The sequence below is a fragment of the Eriocheir sinensis genome, chromosome 17, assembly GCF_024679095.1.
Source record: "Eriocheir sinensis breed Jianghai 21 chromosome 17, ASM2467909v1, whole genome shotgun sequence".
NCBI lineage: Eukaryota > Metazoa > Arthropoda > Malacostraca > Decapoda > Varunidae > Eriocheir > Eriocheir sinensis.
In genome coordinates, this window is record NC_066525.1 from 7388159 (window position 1) to 7404406 (window position 16248).

General features: G+C 39.5%; 1 protein-coding gene across 1 annotated transcript in view; it reads left to right on the forward strand.

Moving 5' to 3' along the window:
* LOC127000116 (integrin alpha-8-like) overlaps window positions 1-16217 on the forward strand; it is a 17371-nt gene extending 1154 nt beyond the window's left edge. The window contains exons 2-12 of the mRNA XM_050863535.1: window positions 2178-2492; window positions 3470-3689; window positions 6459-6594; window positions 6891-6955; window positions 7350-7398; window positions 9057-9259; window positions 11710-11802; window positions 12775-12957; window positions 13561-13666; window positions 15928-15997; window positions 16214-16217. Of these exons, the coding sequence (XP_050719492.1) occupies window positions 2239-2492; window positions 3470-3689; window positions 6459-6594; window positions 6891-6955; window positions 7350-7398; window positions 9057-9259; window positions 11710-11802; window positions 12775-12957; window positions 13561-13666; window positions 15928-15997; window positions 16214-16217 (1383 nt within the window). The 5' untranslated portion in view covers window positions 2178-2238. The remainder of the gene's footprint in view (window positions 1-2177; window positions 2493-3469; window positions 3690-6458; window positions 6595-6890; window positions 6956-7349; window positions 7399-9056; window positions 9260-11709; window positions 11803-12774; window positions 12958-13560; window positions 13667-15927; window positions 15998-16213) is intronic.
* Window positions 16218-16248: the final 31 nt, after the last annotated feature.

Genomic DNA, 16248 nt, shown 5'->3' on the forward strand with positions numbered 1-16248 from the left:
TCTGTGTAGCTGCTGTAGCCGCTGGAAAGATGTTATACCTCGGTTGAAGTGCTGGGACCTACAGTCTTCAAAGGTCACTATTTTTAATTTAATCAGCACGTTTGTGCGGTATGTTAGCGAGTAATTCATCGCAGCTTTGCCTTTCCTCGGGGACAGGGTATGGCAAACCCCTTTATTAGTCTTGAAAACCGCAATGATCAACACTTTTGTCCTCACCCAGGGGGCTTCGTGGCGTAGTGGTTAGCACACTCAGCTCACAACTGAGAGCCCGGGTTCGATTCCAGGGCGGAGTGGAAAAATTTGGGCGGCTTTTCCGATACCCTACGCCCCTGTCCACCCAGCAGTGAATGGGTACCAGGTATTAATCGGAGGTTGTGTCCCGTCTCCTGGGATCTGTTCCCTTCTATAATTCGTTCCCCTTATGTCTCTCTCCGGCATATGACCACAGATGCTGCGCCGACTAAACGAAACTTTCCAACATTGTCCTCACCCAGTGGAAGGCAGCAAAGCGTGAAGGTAACGAAAGGAAAAGTCGGTCAAGGATCATAGGCTGAGGCTTTTAGATGCTACGCTTTATGGATGGATGCTTGGCAGATCTATTATTTTTAGTGTCGAATGATGCCAGGCGTCTTACAGAAGAAAAAATAATATTGTCCTTTGGCGTCTTCTTAACTTCGCTTCGCTCCGCCAAGGTCGATCTCCTGTGTTCGGAGCTTGAAGGAAGGTTCGGAGGTTCGGAGGAAGATTCGCCATTCCCAACTGCACATGTATCAAACTGTCGCGCGAATATTAATTACTTCGCCTCGCATTGCTAAAACCACGTATTGGGGTTGTGATAGGGGACGTATTCCACACCCTTAATTGATTGATTGACTGATAGTTTATTGTTGCAAGTAAACAACAAAGGAGAAGGGAGGAGCATGCCATCCCAACCCCCAGGCAGTACAGAGAGTGATAATACAACGAAGGATACATGTGGAAGTAACATCAGGAAACTAAAAAGTTACAATGGTAGGGGCCTTAATTAAGCATTCTTCATTATAAGACCTTTAATGAGTGAATACTATCGTGTGTGTGTGTGTGTGTAGGGGGGGCGGGGGGGGGGGGGTAGTGCAGATTTAATCAATTATAAAAAATTCTCGTTATCAGCTGAGTGGGGAAAGATCCGTGGTAATCTCTTTCCTGGCTTCCTGTGTTATCTGGGATTTTTTTCGGCTTCCTGTAGGTGTAAACTTCCTCTGCGGTATGCAAAACACTACTCATAGCCCAAGAGTCACGGAAAATCAATAATAACAATAATAATAACACTACTACTACTACTACTAAATGATGATGATGATGATGATGGTCAATGCTAGAATGGACTCAACTATGGCCCAAGCGCAAGAGACAGATGTAATACTTTCCACTAACCTACCGTGAAGTATTAGAAAAAAAGTCTTTGGAGTGATCCTGGTGTATATGATAAGAGTGAATGATAACTGGCCTCTTCCCTTGTGCTGCGTTGGTATATACGACACAAATGGCACGGTGGATATACAGCTACTTTTGATATCGAGTTTTGATAAGGGAGAGTCGTTTTCCTATCGTCTACGACCCATTCATTATTTGGTAAGGAATCCATTCACACCACCTTAGTTAAGCTAAATTCCGCTAGAGCTCTCAGTTATCTTCTCATCAGATAGGAGAAGAGTGCTAGCCAGTAGTGTTGTTCCTTGGTGCTTGTTAACCTGAGTTCTTCCACTGTATACAGACTTAGTGTTCTTGTTCTTGTTATTATTATCATTATTATTATTATTATTATTATTATTATTATTATTAGTAGTAGTAGTAGTAGTAGTAGTAGTATCTATTATTATTATTATTATTATTATTATTATTATTATTATTATTATTATTATTGTTATTATTATTATTATTATTATTATGTACTATATATAGTTATAAAGTCTGTGCATGCGACACAAGGAAACCAGAAAACAAGACAATTAAGACAAATCATGCAGGTCTTGCAAACTGTAAGGATCAAGTAACACCAAATCAATCAAACGGCAAAATACCAGTGCAAGATAGGCTTTGGAATAAGTGTCAAAACTCAAAAGTTAAGTAATGTCAAAAAACAGTAGGATTCCACTTGGACAGATTTTTTATTTTTATTTATTTATTTTTTCTTGCAGGCAGAGGAGGGCACCACACCACCTCCTCCTGAAGGCTGGGCTTGGCTACTGGAGACCCAAGATGAAGTGCCACAGCCTAACCCAAGGTATGAAGAATCTCCTTGACCTAACCAGAGGAGGGAACACGAGGAAAAAGAGTCTGTGTTGTATGTCGAGCCTGCTGATGATGATGATGACCACTTGGCTGTTGGGCTCACCTGCTGGTGCCAGTATTCTGCAGGTGGCAGACCCCCTTGAGCTGCTCCCACCTGCAGGTGATAAGGGCTTGTACTTTGGCTTCTCCTTGTCCCACTACACCAACAACAGTGAGAGATGGTAAGTTAAAAAAAAATAATCTTAACCTAAATAAATATATGTAAATCAAATTAGCAATCAAACAGCAGAACATCATGAACATTATGTTATTTGAGGGAAATGCGGAAAGTCATGTAAATATTGCTCCCGACATTTACCTGCCCTCTGGCTAACTTAATTCTTTTTACTTCTCTAGAGCAGTACTTAGCGGGCTTTTCTTTGTTTTTGCCCTTGAGCTGCTTCTTTTACTGTAATATATATATATATATATATTTATATATATATATATTTATATATATATATATATATATATATATATATATATATATATATATATATATATATATATGAAAACCCTTAACATACGGTATTGGGCGATTGGCTATACACACATCACCACATGTGGCCACCCAGAGAACTGTATAAGTATTTTTCCCAGTGAACTCAGTTCTTTTTTTTCTATTTTGGGATTTTGCAATATATGCAAGTTATTGTTTAGTGCCAAATGTCCAGACTAGGGAAGAAATAAATTTCACCCATTGCTCGTTAGCATCTATTTATGGCAAATATGACTACTGCTTGCCAAATGTATGCATGCTCGTATGTAGTGTACTTCATGAACAGCCCACTAAGTACTGGCAAAAGCCAACATGTTTCTTCTGAATATTTCATTCATGGCTATTATGCCTCCTAACATCTCTAGTCCAATTTAATTTGATGTTAGGTGGATATTATTTCTGAAGGTGTGATTGTTTCGACTTCTGGTCATAAATCAAGTGCTATATACGTACACGTGGTGCTGCAGTAGGCAACACCCAAGATCTATAATATATATAGATGGATCTTGGCAACACCGAAATCCAAAACTGTGTAAGCTGGTAAACAAAAGGTAAAGCGTCCGCGTTGCGAAGTGATAGCAATGACGGCCTGAAAGACTGAAGCCCATGAAAAACTCGGTCAGCTTCAAAATATTGGTGCATTTTCTTATATTTCCACAGGTTGCTTGTAGGTGCTCCAAGGTCTAATATCAGTGACCCAACCATGAGTAACTCAGGCGGGGTATATGCATGCCCGCTGAGCAAGACTGCATCGGCTCCTGTGTGTCGCGAAGTGTATGTTAACCTGACCAAAGCAGGATCTTTGAGTAATATAGCCAGGAGCAATAGTAGTGAACAAAGTCTTGGATTTTCTCTTGCTTCTAGTGACAATGAAATAGTGGTGAGTACAATATCTGCACTGTCTGTTAGTTGGTAAGGAACAAACACTTTAATTATCTTAGAATGATGTTGTCACACCTAATCATTCATCCTGTTTTTATTTCATGGAGTGCTGCTAATGACTTCCTGTAATCTGTTCTCCTCATTTAGTATAAGAGATTTATGGTCAGTCTCATGATCAAAATGTAGCCCAGCCAGAATAACAAAAATATTAAAAGAACAGTAAAAGTCCATTATAATCCGAATAGCATCTGTCCTGCACCTGCTTGGATCAGTGATTTTTTCACTATCAAATGACACTTAAAATCACTAAATATGTAAGCTGCCTATATAATGAGTAACATCAAAGACAAGTTCTTTTAATTGATGTGTCACTTCAATAAGTCATAGTCTTTTATGTAAAATTCTAAAGTCATCACTGCAATTGCTTTAGATCTTTCAAATTATCACACAATGATAGTCTCATGTCTTTTTTAGAGCTTTTCACTGGTCCATTTGTTGTTTTGACTTGCATATCTATAAGACCTGACATACAGATAGACTCCAAAAGGCCTTAACCCTTGGGTCACCCTTTGGATTAACTCTAGTATCATACAGTGGGTGAGGCAACACCCCTCCAGGCTTATGCCGCTTCTGATAGATAAATTAGATAGATAATTAAGTGAACTGATTATCGAATTTATAAACTACAGTAAATTTTTATTTTTATTTTCATATAGAATAGTGAGTAGCAGTATATATGTGAATGAGGTTCACACATATACTATCTCTAAGGCTGAACTCTTCGCTCAAACTTTCTGTAAGAACTCCACCCTGGACGATTCTGGGCATATTCCTCCTACTTATTATTCTACTTTTTTTAACTTAACATCCCAACAGGAAGTACATGACTTCAGACTGGAGGCTGCAGAATGCGTAATCTCAGACCTTGCTATCATTTCTGATTGGGGTAGAAGGAACCTTGTGTCCTTCAATGTCTCAACAACCCAATTTCTCCACCTATCAACTCGACACAATCTTCCAAACACCTATCCCCTATTCTTTGACAACACTCAGCTGTCACCTTCTTCATCACTAAATATCCTTGGTCTATCCTTAACTCAAAATCTTAACTGGAAACTTCACATCTCTCTCACTAAATCAGGTTCCTCGAGGTTGGGTGTTCTGTGTCGTCTCCGCCAATTCTTCTCCCTCGCACAGTTTCTATCCATATACAGGGGCCTTGTCCGCCCTCGTATGGAGTATGCATCTCATGTGTGTGGGGGCTCCACTAGCACAACTCTATTGGACAGAGTGGTATCTAAGGCTCTTCGTCTCATCAGCTCTCCTCCTCTTACTGATAGTCTTCTACCTCTTAAATTCCGTCGCGATGTTGCCTCTCTTTCTATCTTCTATCGATATTTTCACATTGACTGCTCTTCTGAACTTGCTAACTGCATGCCTCCCCACCTCCCGCTCCTCGCCTCACACGACTTTCTAATCAAGCTCATCCCTATACTGCCCAAACCCCTTATGCAAGAGTTAACCAGCATCTTCATTCTTTCATCCCTTACGCTGGTAAACTCTGGAACAATCTTCCTTCATCTGTATTTCCTCCTGCCAACCACTTGAACTCTTTCAAGAGGAGGGTATCAGGACGCCTCTCCTCCCGAACTTGACCTCTCTTTTTGGCCACTCCTCTGTACTCTATTCAGGAGCAGTAAGTAGAAGGCTTTTTTTATTATAAAATAAATAAAATCTAATCTATCTATCAGTAGGGGCATAAGCCTGGAGGGGTGTTGTCTCACCCACTGTATGATACTAAAGTTAATCCAAAGAGTGACCCAAGGGTTAAGGCAGAAAATGAAAGTGACTTACAAAAGTTTGGTCAGTGTTTTTGATAGTGTCTGTAAAAGGAGAAAGCTGAAAGTAAATGTCAACAAAAGTAAAGTGATGATTTGTGAGTGGAGTAGAAGTGAGGTTGTAGATTTTGTACGCCCATATAGAGTGGGAATTGAATGTGAAAAAGAAGGCAAAATAATTTTGAATGGTGAAGAAATGGAGGAGGTCAATGAGTTTAATTACCTTGGATCAGTTATGTGTATGCATGGTGGTACGGAGAGAGAGACAAGAGAAAGGGCATTGCAAGGAACAAGGGTGGTAGGGTTTTTGGGACGAATCATGAATGGCAGAAGTGTGAGCATGGAGATAAATGGGGTTTTGAGAAATACAATAATAGTACCAACCCTCACATATGCAAGTGAAACATGGGCCTGGAATGAAATTCAGAGGTCTAGAGTGCAGGCAGTGGAAATGAGTTTGAGGAGTGCATGTGGTGTGAGTAGAATGGATGAAATGAGTAATGAAAGTGTGTATGAGCGTTTTGGAATGTGTCACATGGGTGAAGGGAAGAAGTGTGGAGTGGTGGAAGAAGTGAAGTGACAGACTTTAAAGTGGTTTGGCCACAAGAAGCGAATGGAGGAGAGCTAGATGACCATAAGGGTGTATGTGAGTGAGATAGAGGGAGGGAATGTTAGAGGACGACCACCAGTGAAATGGAGATAGGGGGCAGGACTTCTTTAAGGAGAGGGGTGAAAGATCCTTGAGAAACTTTGAGCAGGCAAGGAGGGAGTGTCTAGATAGAGAAAGATGGAAACTCTTCTGCCGTGGCCATCTACTGGTGGGAGCTCCTAGGAGCAGGCGTCGATGAAATGATGATGATGAGTATATGGGTGAAAACTTCAAAATATGACCTGAATGTCCATGAGCTAATATCTCTAATGTGTTTCAGGTGTGTGCACCTCGCAGGTATGCAACCAAAAGTATATACAGCAAGCGCTATTACCTCCCAGTGGGCATGTGTTTTTCTGCCAAATCCCCTGATTATAAATTTGAGCCCTTTTCACCTCCATTTGAGGTTGACAAAAGTAAGTATGTTCAGGATAAATGTGCATTACTTCTATGTTCACTTTGTTAATTGTAAAGTTGATGGAATCAACATTTCCTTTTACTGACAAATCATTGGAAAGAAGAAATGAGCTGATAATTATACCAATTGCTGTTTTATTCATGTGTAGCCTACAACTTGGGGGTTTCAGCATCTCTTTTTGCTTATGATATTTGATTGGAAAGTGAAGATATTTTCACAACAAGACAACAATATATATTGTTGTCTTGTTGACTAATTATTAGTAATTATTTCAAAGATTTTCTTTTCTTTCAGGTGCACAAATATCTTTTTTGACTACTGGATCCTGCCAGTTTGGCATGAGTGCTACTTATATTAAGGTGAGAAATGTTATTCTCTGACTTAATCCACAATTTTTATATTCTTCATTGAGTTTTAAAACTGTGTTAAAATATTATGATTCCTGCTTAATCCACTGACGTCAACAAAATTCACCAATCTTGTGTTACAGAGAAAGCTGTGTAAAGAAATCTTAATATTTTCATAACCCAGACCAGTGAGTTGGGTGATGGAGATGTCAGACACTGCCTGCCAACAGCCAATCAGCAGCATCTTTATTTACTCAGCAAGAAGCTAGATATCCAGTTTAAATGAATGGGCTATAGTTTGTCATTTCTCTTCAACATATCATTAAAAAGTGCCTCGACTAAGTCTTGTCTTTATAATTCACATGTATATACTGATGAAACAATTATTTGTGTATTTTCCTTACAGGACCATGACACATTTGCACTGGGAGCCCCAGGATGTTGGGGCTGGCAAGGTAATAACAGGGTATTTTAATTTTGTTGATTTTAAGTAATACTAATAATCAAGTACGTAATACTAATAATCAAGTAATACTAATACTAATACTGTTGTAGGAAATGCAAGTGATTGTAATGATAACTTATTTACATAGATTTACATAGATATTCAGACCAAACAGACCCTATGTTCCAGACTAAGTGATCTCTGCTTAAACCTAAGCCAAATTAAGACTTTGGATTTCTACTTTAGAAATTATTATGTCGAAGGAAGTGTCGATCGAGCTTACTGTTAAATGATTCAGCCACTGGACGTGGGAGGTTATTTCATTCTTGTGCTACAATGTTGGTGAAGAAAAATTGAGTGTAGTCTGAATTTGTTTGTTTACAATTAGATTTTGTTCTATTATTTTTCATTTGGAATGTGTTATTGATCAAAAACAATTTGGATTTGTCCACATTCATAAAACCATTGAGTATTTTGAAACATTTGATCAGTTTACCTCGGACACGATGTTTCTCAAGGGAAAACAGGTTAAGAGATGAGACCTTTTCATCGTAAGGTTTGTTGCTCAAGGAGATCATCTTTGTTGCCCTACATTGAATACCTAGTTTAGTAATGATATCTGATTCATGGAAAGCTGATAATCAAGTCAGTAAAACAATAACAGGGAGCATATATGGATATATGGCTGGTGCAGATTATGCATGCTAGCTCCTGCCTTGAAAGCTGATAGAGCACTTGCGCCTTACCAGTGACTCAGTCACCAGCCAGGCTGCACCTGCAGCCACCATGCAGAGAAACACGCAACATTTACATGTACAGTATAACCTTCATGGGTATTTAAGTTTTTATTTTGATATGATTTGTATATTGCCCTGTGCACTTATTTTGACAGCTTCTCACGTGCGTGAGAAGGGTATTTAAATTTTCAGCTATTTAATTGTTTACTTGTTTTTCATTAAGATGCTTCATGAAATATTTGCTACAAAGATGCAGATTTACATGATTTGTTTTTAATTTAATACATCCTCAAAAATATTTGTTGAAAAATAGTGGTACCATAATCCCCTTAAAACATGGTGTGTGGCACCATGACTACTACTAAACAACTTGTGTAATGCTGACTTGCCTGATGGGTGAGCCTCCCATAACCCATTTAGCTGGTGGGGTACCTCTTTGGCCGACTGGTAAAGGAGTGGCTCTCCCGTTACGCTGGTCGCGGGTTCGATCCCCGGCGACGGCAAACCTTTCCTTGTCTGGATTAATTTCTCGTGTGTTTCGTTACACGCAGTGGTTGTGTGGGAGTGGAGAAAAGAGTAAATTCAGGCATTTCACTTGTGCCATACTAGTAGTTGTGTGTGTGTTGTTTAGTCTGCTGTGGTATTATGGCATTTAACCAAAATTTTTATGCCACATGTTTTGGTTGAGTTTCATGGACTCTTACTGGACTGACTGCATGGATGGGGGAAGAATGATGGGAAGCAGGAATCAGGCTTGATTTTCCTTAGACTAGAATATTTAATTTTAAAACATTTAGCTGGTTGGTATGCCACGGTTTGTTGCATTCTTATCTAAACAAAGTTAGATTAAATATAGATATAAATTTAGTTCAAAACATTTGTGCACTTGGATATTCATATGCAATTTTCTCTCTTTCTTTCACTCTCACAGGAGACACATGGGAAATCAATCTGGATTCAGATTCCTCAAGGTATTTAGGGAAAGTTAAAGGAGAAGATTTTGGTCTGGTGGACTTGAAAAATGATTTTTTTAATCTTTACCTGGGCTACAGTGTTGGCAGTCTCAAGTTTGGGGGGAGTACTGCAGTTTTGTCTTCCATACCACGTACAATCTGGCTTGAAAACAGCTCAACAGTAAGTACAATATTGAAAACAATTTCATATGAAAGTAAGATGATTCCTTGGATCTAGCCTTCCCTGACCTGTGTGTGTGTGTGTGTGTGTGTGTGTGTGTGTGTGTGTGTGTGTGTGTGTGTGTGTGTAAAAATTATAATAATAAAATTTTAACTTTTCATATTAATGACAGAGTTTTGGGTGAACATTTTATGTAAGTAATAAAGATAATTTTTATAAGCTATAGACCTTCTTTATCTATAGTTGAAGAGCAGTAGGAGAGAATGTATATGTAATGGGAAGAACTGAGAGACTTCCATAATACTCTTTTTCCAGAAATGAGTGTCAAAGCCATATAATTTTGTAGAATATTTGAAACTACTTCAGTTTACTGGGTCTTGAGGATATACAGATATAGTAGAACATTACTTTATCCAAAAATAAGATTGCTGAAATGCTTTGATGCCACTGACTCAGAGACATCATAAGGTTTGACATAACAGCATCCTTCATAAACTGTTAGTGTTCTTGTATTGTACTAGAATACAAAAATCATTCCATTATCATTGGACTACTGAAGTAATATTCAATTGCAGAGTATCACTAGTAGTTATAAAGGAGCTTTGTGAAGTGGCATGCTGTAATGATGACTTTTGCTTCAACCTTCATATATATTAATTTCAGAGACAATCAAATATTTGTTATGCATGTGTAGTTTAGGAAATATTTTTTTCATATCTTTTTTTGACAATTAAGTAATATATACAGTACCTCCCGAGTTTCGCGCTATCCATGTTTCGCAATCCTCGAGTTTCGTGCTCATTCCTAAATTCTTACCATCCTGACTTTCGCGCATTTTCGTCCCGAGTTTAGCGCTGCTTTGACATGTAACATGATGAAATAAGAGTCACATCTCCCTGCCATCAGCGTCAAGCGCGATTTCTTTAGGCAGTGCCACACTGGCCGTTTTCCTCCAACCGTTGGGGCTACTGGCAACCGCGGTTGCCCGTGCGCCCAACCGGGAGCGAGTTGTCGGTTGTCCGTACGGATGGAAAATGGTTGTGGGTATGACCAACTGCGCGGCTGTATGTAAACAAACAGATGACGGCAGTGGCTGAGAAGTGAGGAACAGCGGGAAATGGCCAGCCAGGAGACTCGTAAAGTGGATTGGCAGAGTTGATTTGTTTACTATTTAATCGATACAGGGCGACTGCTTTGTTTACGTTGTGAATATGGACAACCGACCTTGGCCGTGTGTGACGCACACCCGGAAAATTTGAAGTGGCCTATCGCCAACGCGGTTGGATGAGGAAGGCCCAGTGTGACCCCAGAAGCAAAAACAGACGCAATCACACAAGCTAATTTATCGGGAATTTTCCACCGAAAATATCTCCCGACAATTTTCTGCCTCGAATTTATCCTCAAGTTTGGTCACACTAAGGACTGTTGCATTCTGGGATATATAGCGGCTGAAAAGCAAAACAAACAATGGATCCAGACGTTGCAGAGTTTGCTTTGTGGTGTTTGCTGAAGAAAAAAAAGAAAAGAAAAGACAGCATTTGTTGGTTCGTGATTGGTTTGCTCAGAGACAAAGGGAGAGTGTGTTACAGCTTGCTACCGTTAAATGCTACGAGAACGTAAGGATCCATGATACGATGAGGCAGTGGCTACACTTGGACAAGACTCAAGTCCAAGACCTGCTCAATCTTGTTACTTCAAGATTATATCTAGCTTTGTGGAACTCATTGTGGTACTGGAATAAACACACGGATAGCTACTGAACCGATCAGCATATACGCTCTTCTTCTTCTTGTGACCACAAATTACTGACCTCACGAGAAAATAACCGCCATGCTGGTGACTGAGTTTCTGACTAGAATTTCGATGAATTTCCCGTGAAATGCAGTCGACTTTGAATCTCTGTACAAAATCCCCGAGAAACTAGCGGTTGAGTGACCGTGTTCACACATGCTGAGGTGAGATTTACAGAGATGCACACTAACGGCCCGCAGTAAAAGCTACGAACTAATGGCTTAACTATCAACACTGATCGGCTTCAGATTCAGAAAGCTTTCGTTTCATCATAGTTAGAGGCCGCTGATTTTATGAGCGCCGTCGGTGACGTCATCGGACTCGGCGAATCACAAGCGTGTTTTCAGAACTGTCGGCCAATTGTCAGGCAGTCAGCCACCTTCAGCTGCAGCTTCAAAACGACCTGTTCTCTCTTCACATTTTCTTTCTTTTTACACAGTACGTATTTTGAGATAACAAGGGAGTAAAGTGGGAAAAAGAAATCAGCTTCTCCACGGGCAGGAACAAATAAGTGCTGTTTCAGTGTTTTCAATACCCCAAGTTTCTCGATCCGCGAGTTTAGCACTATACCTACGGACTGAAGCAAGCGCGAAACTCGGAAGGGTACTGTACATTTTTGTTGTGACTTTGGCTCATCGAGTTTTATTGCTTGTTTTCAGAACACCTCATTTGGGCCTACTGTTCTTATGCAAGTAGAGGACCCTATAAATGAAACATTTTTGAGCCTTAAACAACTGATATCCCCCACAAAGGTAAGAAGTTACTAGCTTCATTGAGTGCAATCAGTTGATTCTCTGAAATTTAGAGATAAGGTAGCTAGTGCTATATGTTTTTTTACATGTGTGTTGGTTAGTGTAATTACAGAAAATAATCTTTTGGCAATATATTTAATTTCACCCGCCCAACTTTCCATAATGGCTCCCTTCTTGGTGATTCAAATACAAACCCTCTCTATTATCAAAGCACAAGCATCAGCATTATTGTGCTCTGCCAACCTGCATGTCACAGAGCATGTCCTATTTTGTGGATAATGTATGACGTGCATAAGAAATCGTTGTCAGTATTAATGATATGTAGGCAGTAATGATGAATACCATCATATATAATTTATACTACTGTCTCAAGCAGATATTTTGACTACTGGTTCCTATACTTATCATTCTTATCCACGGCACTTGCTGGGTGTGCTGCGTGACAGCAGGTTGCCCGAGCACTGTACTGCAGTCCTCAGACATGCACTGCACTTATAATGATCTGTCACTCAAGGCATTAATTTTATTAAAAAATATGTTAAACGACTCCAAAGCAGTATTCCTGAGCTCTGGTTTACAAAACTTTACTATTATCAATCTAGATTGAAAGTTTTCTGCTAAAAATGCTTTGGTTAGTATACATAGCTACTACTTTTGTTCACTTGCTGTTGTTTGGTTCTCCTATTGCTCTCTATAGTCTGGTAGTTAACACAAGTTTGGCATCACTGCCTTCTTCTAGTAATATGATTTCCAGCCATATCATTCTTGAATTTGGGGAATGAAAGAAACAGCATTTTTACCAGTGGTGGTGCTTGGCTCCATCTGCTCCTAACATTTCATTAAAGTTTAGAAAGATTAGCATAAATTATTAAAAGCTAGCTAGAACTATTTTAATATGTAAAAGAAAAATACTAAGACCATAAAAACATAAATATTCTTAATTTGATCAATTTTTATATCTTTCCTTATCAGGCTACAGATGAAGTATCATTTTCACTCTTTGGATACTCCCTTGCTACCTTGGACCTGAATGGTGATGGGATGGAAGATCTGGTTGTGGGTGCTCCCCTTTACCAGCATCACACTGCAGCAGTGGGCTATGACCATGGAGCAATCTTTGTTTACATGCAGATTCAAACCGGAGAAGGTTATCAGGTAATATATATATATATATATATATATATATATATATATATATATATATATATATATATATATATATATATATATATCTATAGATAGATATATATATATATATATATATATTAATTTATAACAAATTTCCAGTAGAATCTCAGTTATCCACATCTGTATAGCCTATTATTCTCAACTCGACATTATCTGCATGGCGACTTGGATCTCCAAACCTATCACTGTATCCTTATAAGGTGCTATTAAGTTGGACAAATTATCTGCATTAAGACACAGAGATGCGAAACTATCACAGTATCCTCATAGCGGATAGCTAACTGGGTAAATGATGCACAAAATTATCACAAAATTCACATAAGATATGAGCTATGTGGGGGATTTATGTGGATATGCTTGTTATGGTAGATTTTGTGGTGTTCTGAGGGTGGTGTGGAGGGAGAATTTTTACTTCTCTCCTTCAGCCAGAATAATTATGCAGAACAGTTTTGGACTCCCCACCATGCAAAGGATTCTCTCTCTTTTCAGGGGGGTTAAAAAGGAATAACAGAAGGATTAATGAATGTATGTCTCAATCAAGGTGCACAAGCTACAACTCTTTCTTTACAGATGAAAGAAGAAGAAAATGCACCTCAGAGGATAGGAAGTAAACCTTTCAGCCGGTTTGGGAGCTGCTTGGCGGCTGTCGGTGATCTTGATGGAGATGGTTACGAAGGTACGTTATACTTTACACTTTCACTTTTCAGATTATTTCAATTGAACTTTAGATTTTCTTTTCTTGGTTGATTATCTTGTTTCTTGAGTCCTTGGCTAGGAAGCTACAGACCTAGTCTAAACAGTTACCTTGACTGTTAATCCTCCTTTATGGAAAAGTGAGTTCTCTTAACAAAATCACCTTTCTTAATGTGAGGTGATGTCCAATGACTTCCAGTTCTTTTCTTCCTCCAAAATTCTTACAATACCCAAAGCCTTGTTCATTCATATGTGCAGTAAACAACATAGATATGCAGAACTTCCCTCTTATATAGATGTCCTGAACATATCATAGTCAAGGATATTTGGCTCATTATGTTCTCCTTTAATAGGCTTCAACCTTTCCCAACCTGATGCAGTGCTACGTTGCTTCCCATGCAATTTATTATTGCTCTTTTCATGAATGCTGCTCACTGGAGGTCATCTTTATATTGTCTATTTTAAGTACTGCAAGAGCTGATCACAATTCTCACTCCTTCATCCCCTTCAATATTAAGCTTTTGGACTGCCTAACATACACCAATGTTCCATCTATCCTTCATGTAAAGTTTTCAAGAGACATAAATCAAGACAATTTTGTAAGTAAGTGGAGTTTTGAATTTCAGAATATTTTTCTGTATTATTTCTCAAAGAAGTATGTTTTTCTATCTATCTATCTATATCTGCAACGCCCTGCTCCCTCCCAGGAACTTCCTTCTGGGGAGTGGCCGCGGCAGAAATGTCTCCATCTCTCCCTGTTCTGGCACTCCCTCTCAGCACATTCAATCCTGCTACTTCCAGCTCTCTTGCTCCAATACTCACTCACCCTATTGATCCACTTCACAGGTGGTCTTCCCCTGAAACCCCCTCCCTCAATCCTTCCCTCATACACTCTTCATGAATTCTTTCTCCCCCATTCTCATCATGTGTCCAAACCATCTAAGTGCACCATGCTTCACCCACTCCACCACTTCACAATCCACTCCTTTTGCTGTCACACCCATACCAAACCTCTCATACACACTTTCATTACTTTCTCCATCCCATTCTGGAGCACCACCTGCACATCTCTTATATAACTCATTTCCACTGCACCATTGCACATATTCTTAATTGTTGTGCTGCATTCCATGTTCACGTCTCTGAAGCATGTGACAGAATTGGCAGGATAATACTGTTCCTTATTCCCCTCTTTACCTCCATGCTCACACTTCTTCCTTTCATAACTCTCTCCAATGCACCCACTACTTGTCTGCCTTTCACTGCTCTATCTTTCACCTCACCTTCCATACTTCCATGCTTACATAAAACTGTTCCTAAATATTTAAACTCAGCCACCTCCTCCATTCTCTCCTCCCCTAACCTTATCCTACACTCCATTGTACCCTCTGCTCTAACTCTCTATGGCTTTGCAAAATCAATGACCTCTCTCACCCTCTCAAATACCATAACCTTACTCTCTCCAGCATTTACTCTCAGCTTTCTCCTCTTACACACCCTGTCAAACTCATCCACTATCCTCTGCATCATCCCCTCATTCTCTGCCAACCATGCTGTATTATCTGCAAACAGGCCTACCACCAACGAGTATGTTTTTGTGTCTTTCATCTCTCATATTGCTATTATTAAGCAAATCTGCTATGCTGCTTGACTGCTTTGAATGTTTGCAACCAGTTTTATAGGAAGAGTTTAGTAAAGGTGTAAATATTTATCAGTAACTGGCTACAACTCCGTGGACCCAGGTTTGAATCTTGACCTGGGCAGTTGGTGTGCAGCCCACCCAGCTGATCATCCTCCCTTTTGGGCTGGTTGGTAAATGGGTACCTGGGGGAACCTGGGGAAGGTAAACTGTGGCAATACCGGATTTCACATTGGCCAGTGTCCCAGTGTAATTGGTTCTTAGTCCTACCTACCACAGGCTCAAAGGCCAGTGGTACGGAGATGAGCACCACATCCACGCGCAGCTCTAGTGTATGCACTCACCTTTAACTTGCCTTACACACCCTCCATGCACTTGTAGTAATGTCACCATACTCTGTTCCATAAACTGTATTTCATTATATATAAAGTTTGACTGGGCTCAGTGATGCTTCTCTAGTACTTTGTTTTTGTTTTGTGAGGACTTTTGTACAATTTCTCAAAGAATGTTCATTGATCTGGTGCAGGCTAATGTAGAGGATTAATGTATTTGCAATGTTGTATCCAGGAGAGAGTATGAATTTCACACAACCTTTTACTCAATAGATCTGGCTGTAGGTGCTCCCTTCATGGCAGCAGACAGAGGAAGTGGAGCAGTGTATATATTTACAATATTGTATCCAGGAGAGAGTATGAATTTCTCATTACCTTTTACTCAATAGATCTGGCTGTAGGTGCTCCCTTCATGGCAGCAGACAGAGGAAGTGGAGCAGTGTATATCTACATGGGGTCAAGCTCTGGTCTGGAAAAAGATCCATTTCAGGTAATAGCATGTGGATATGAGATAAGTATTGTGTATTACTTTAAACTAGAGCATCATATCTTACTGAAGGTAGCTACTTTAGACAGTTATAGTTTACATTGGGA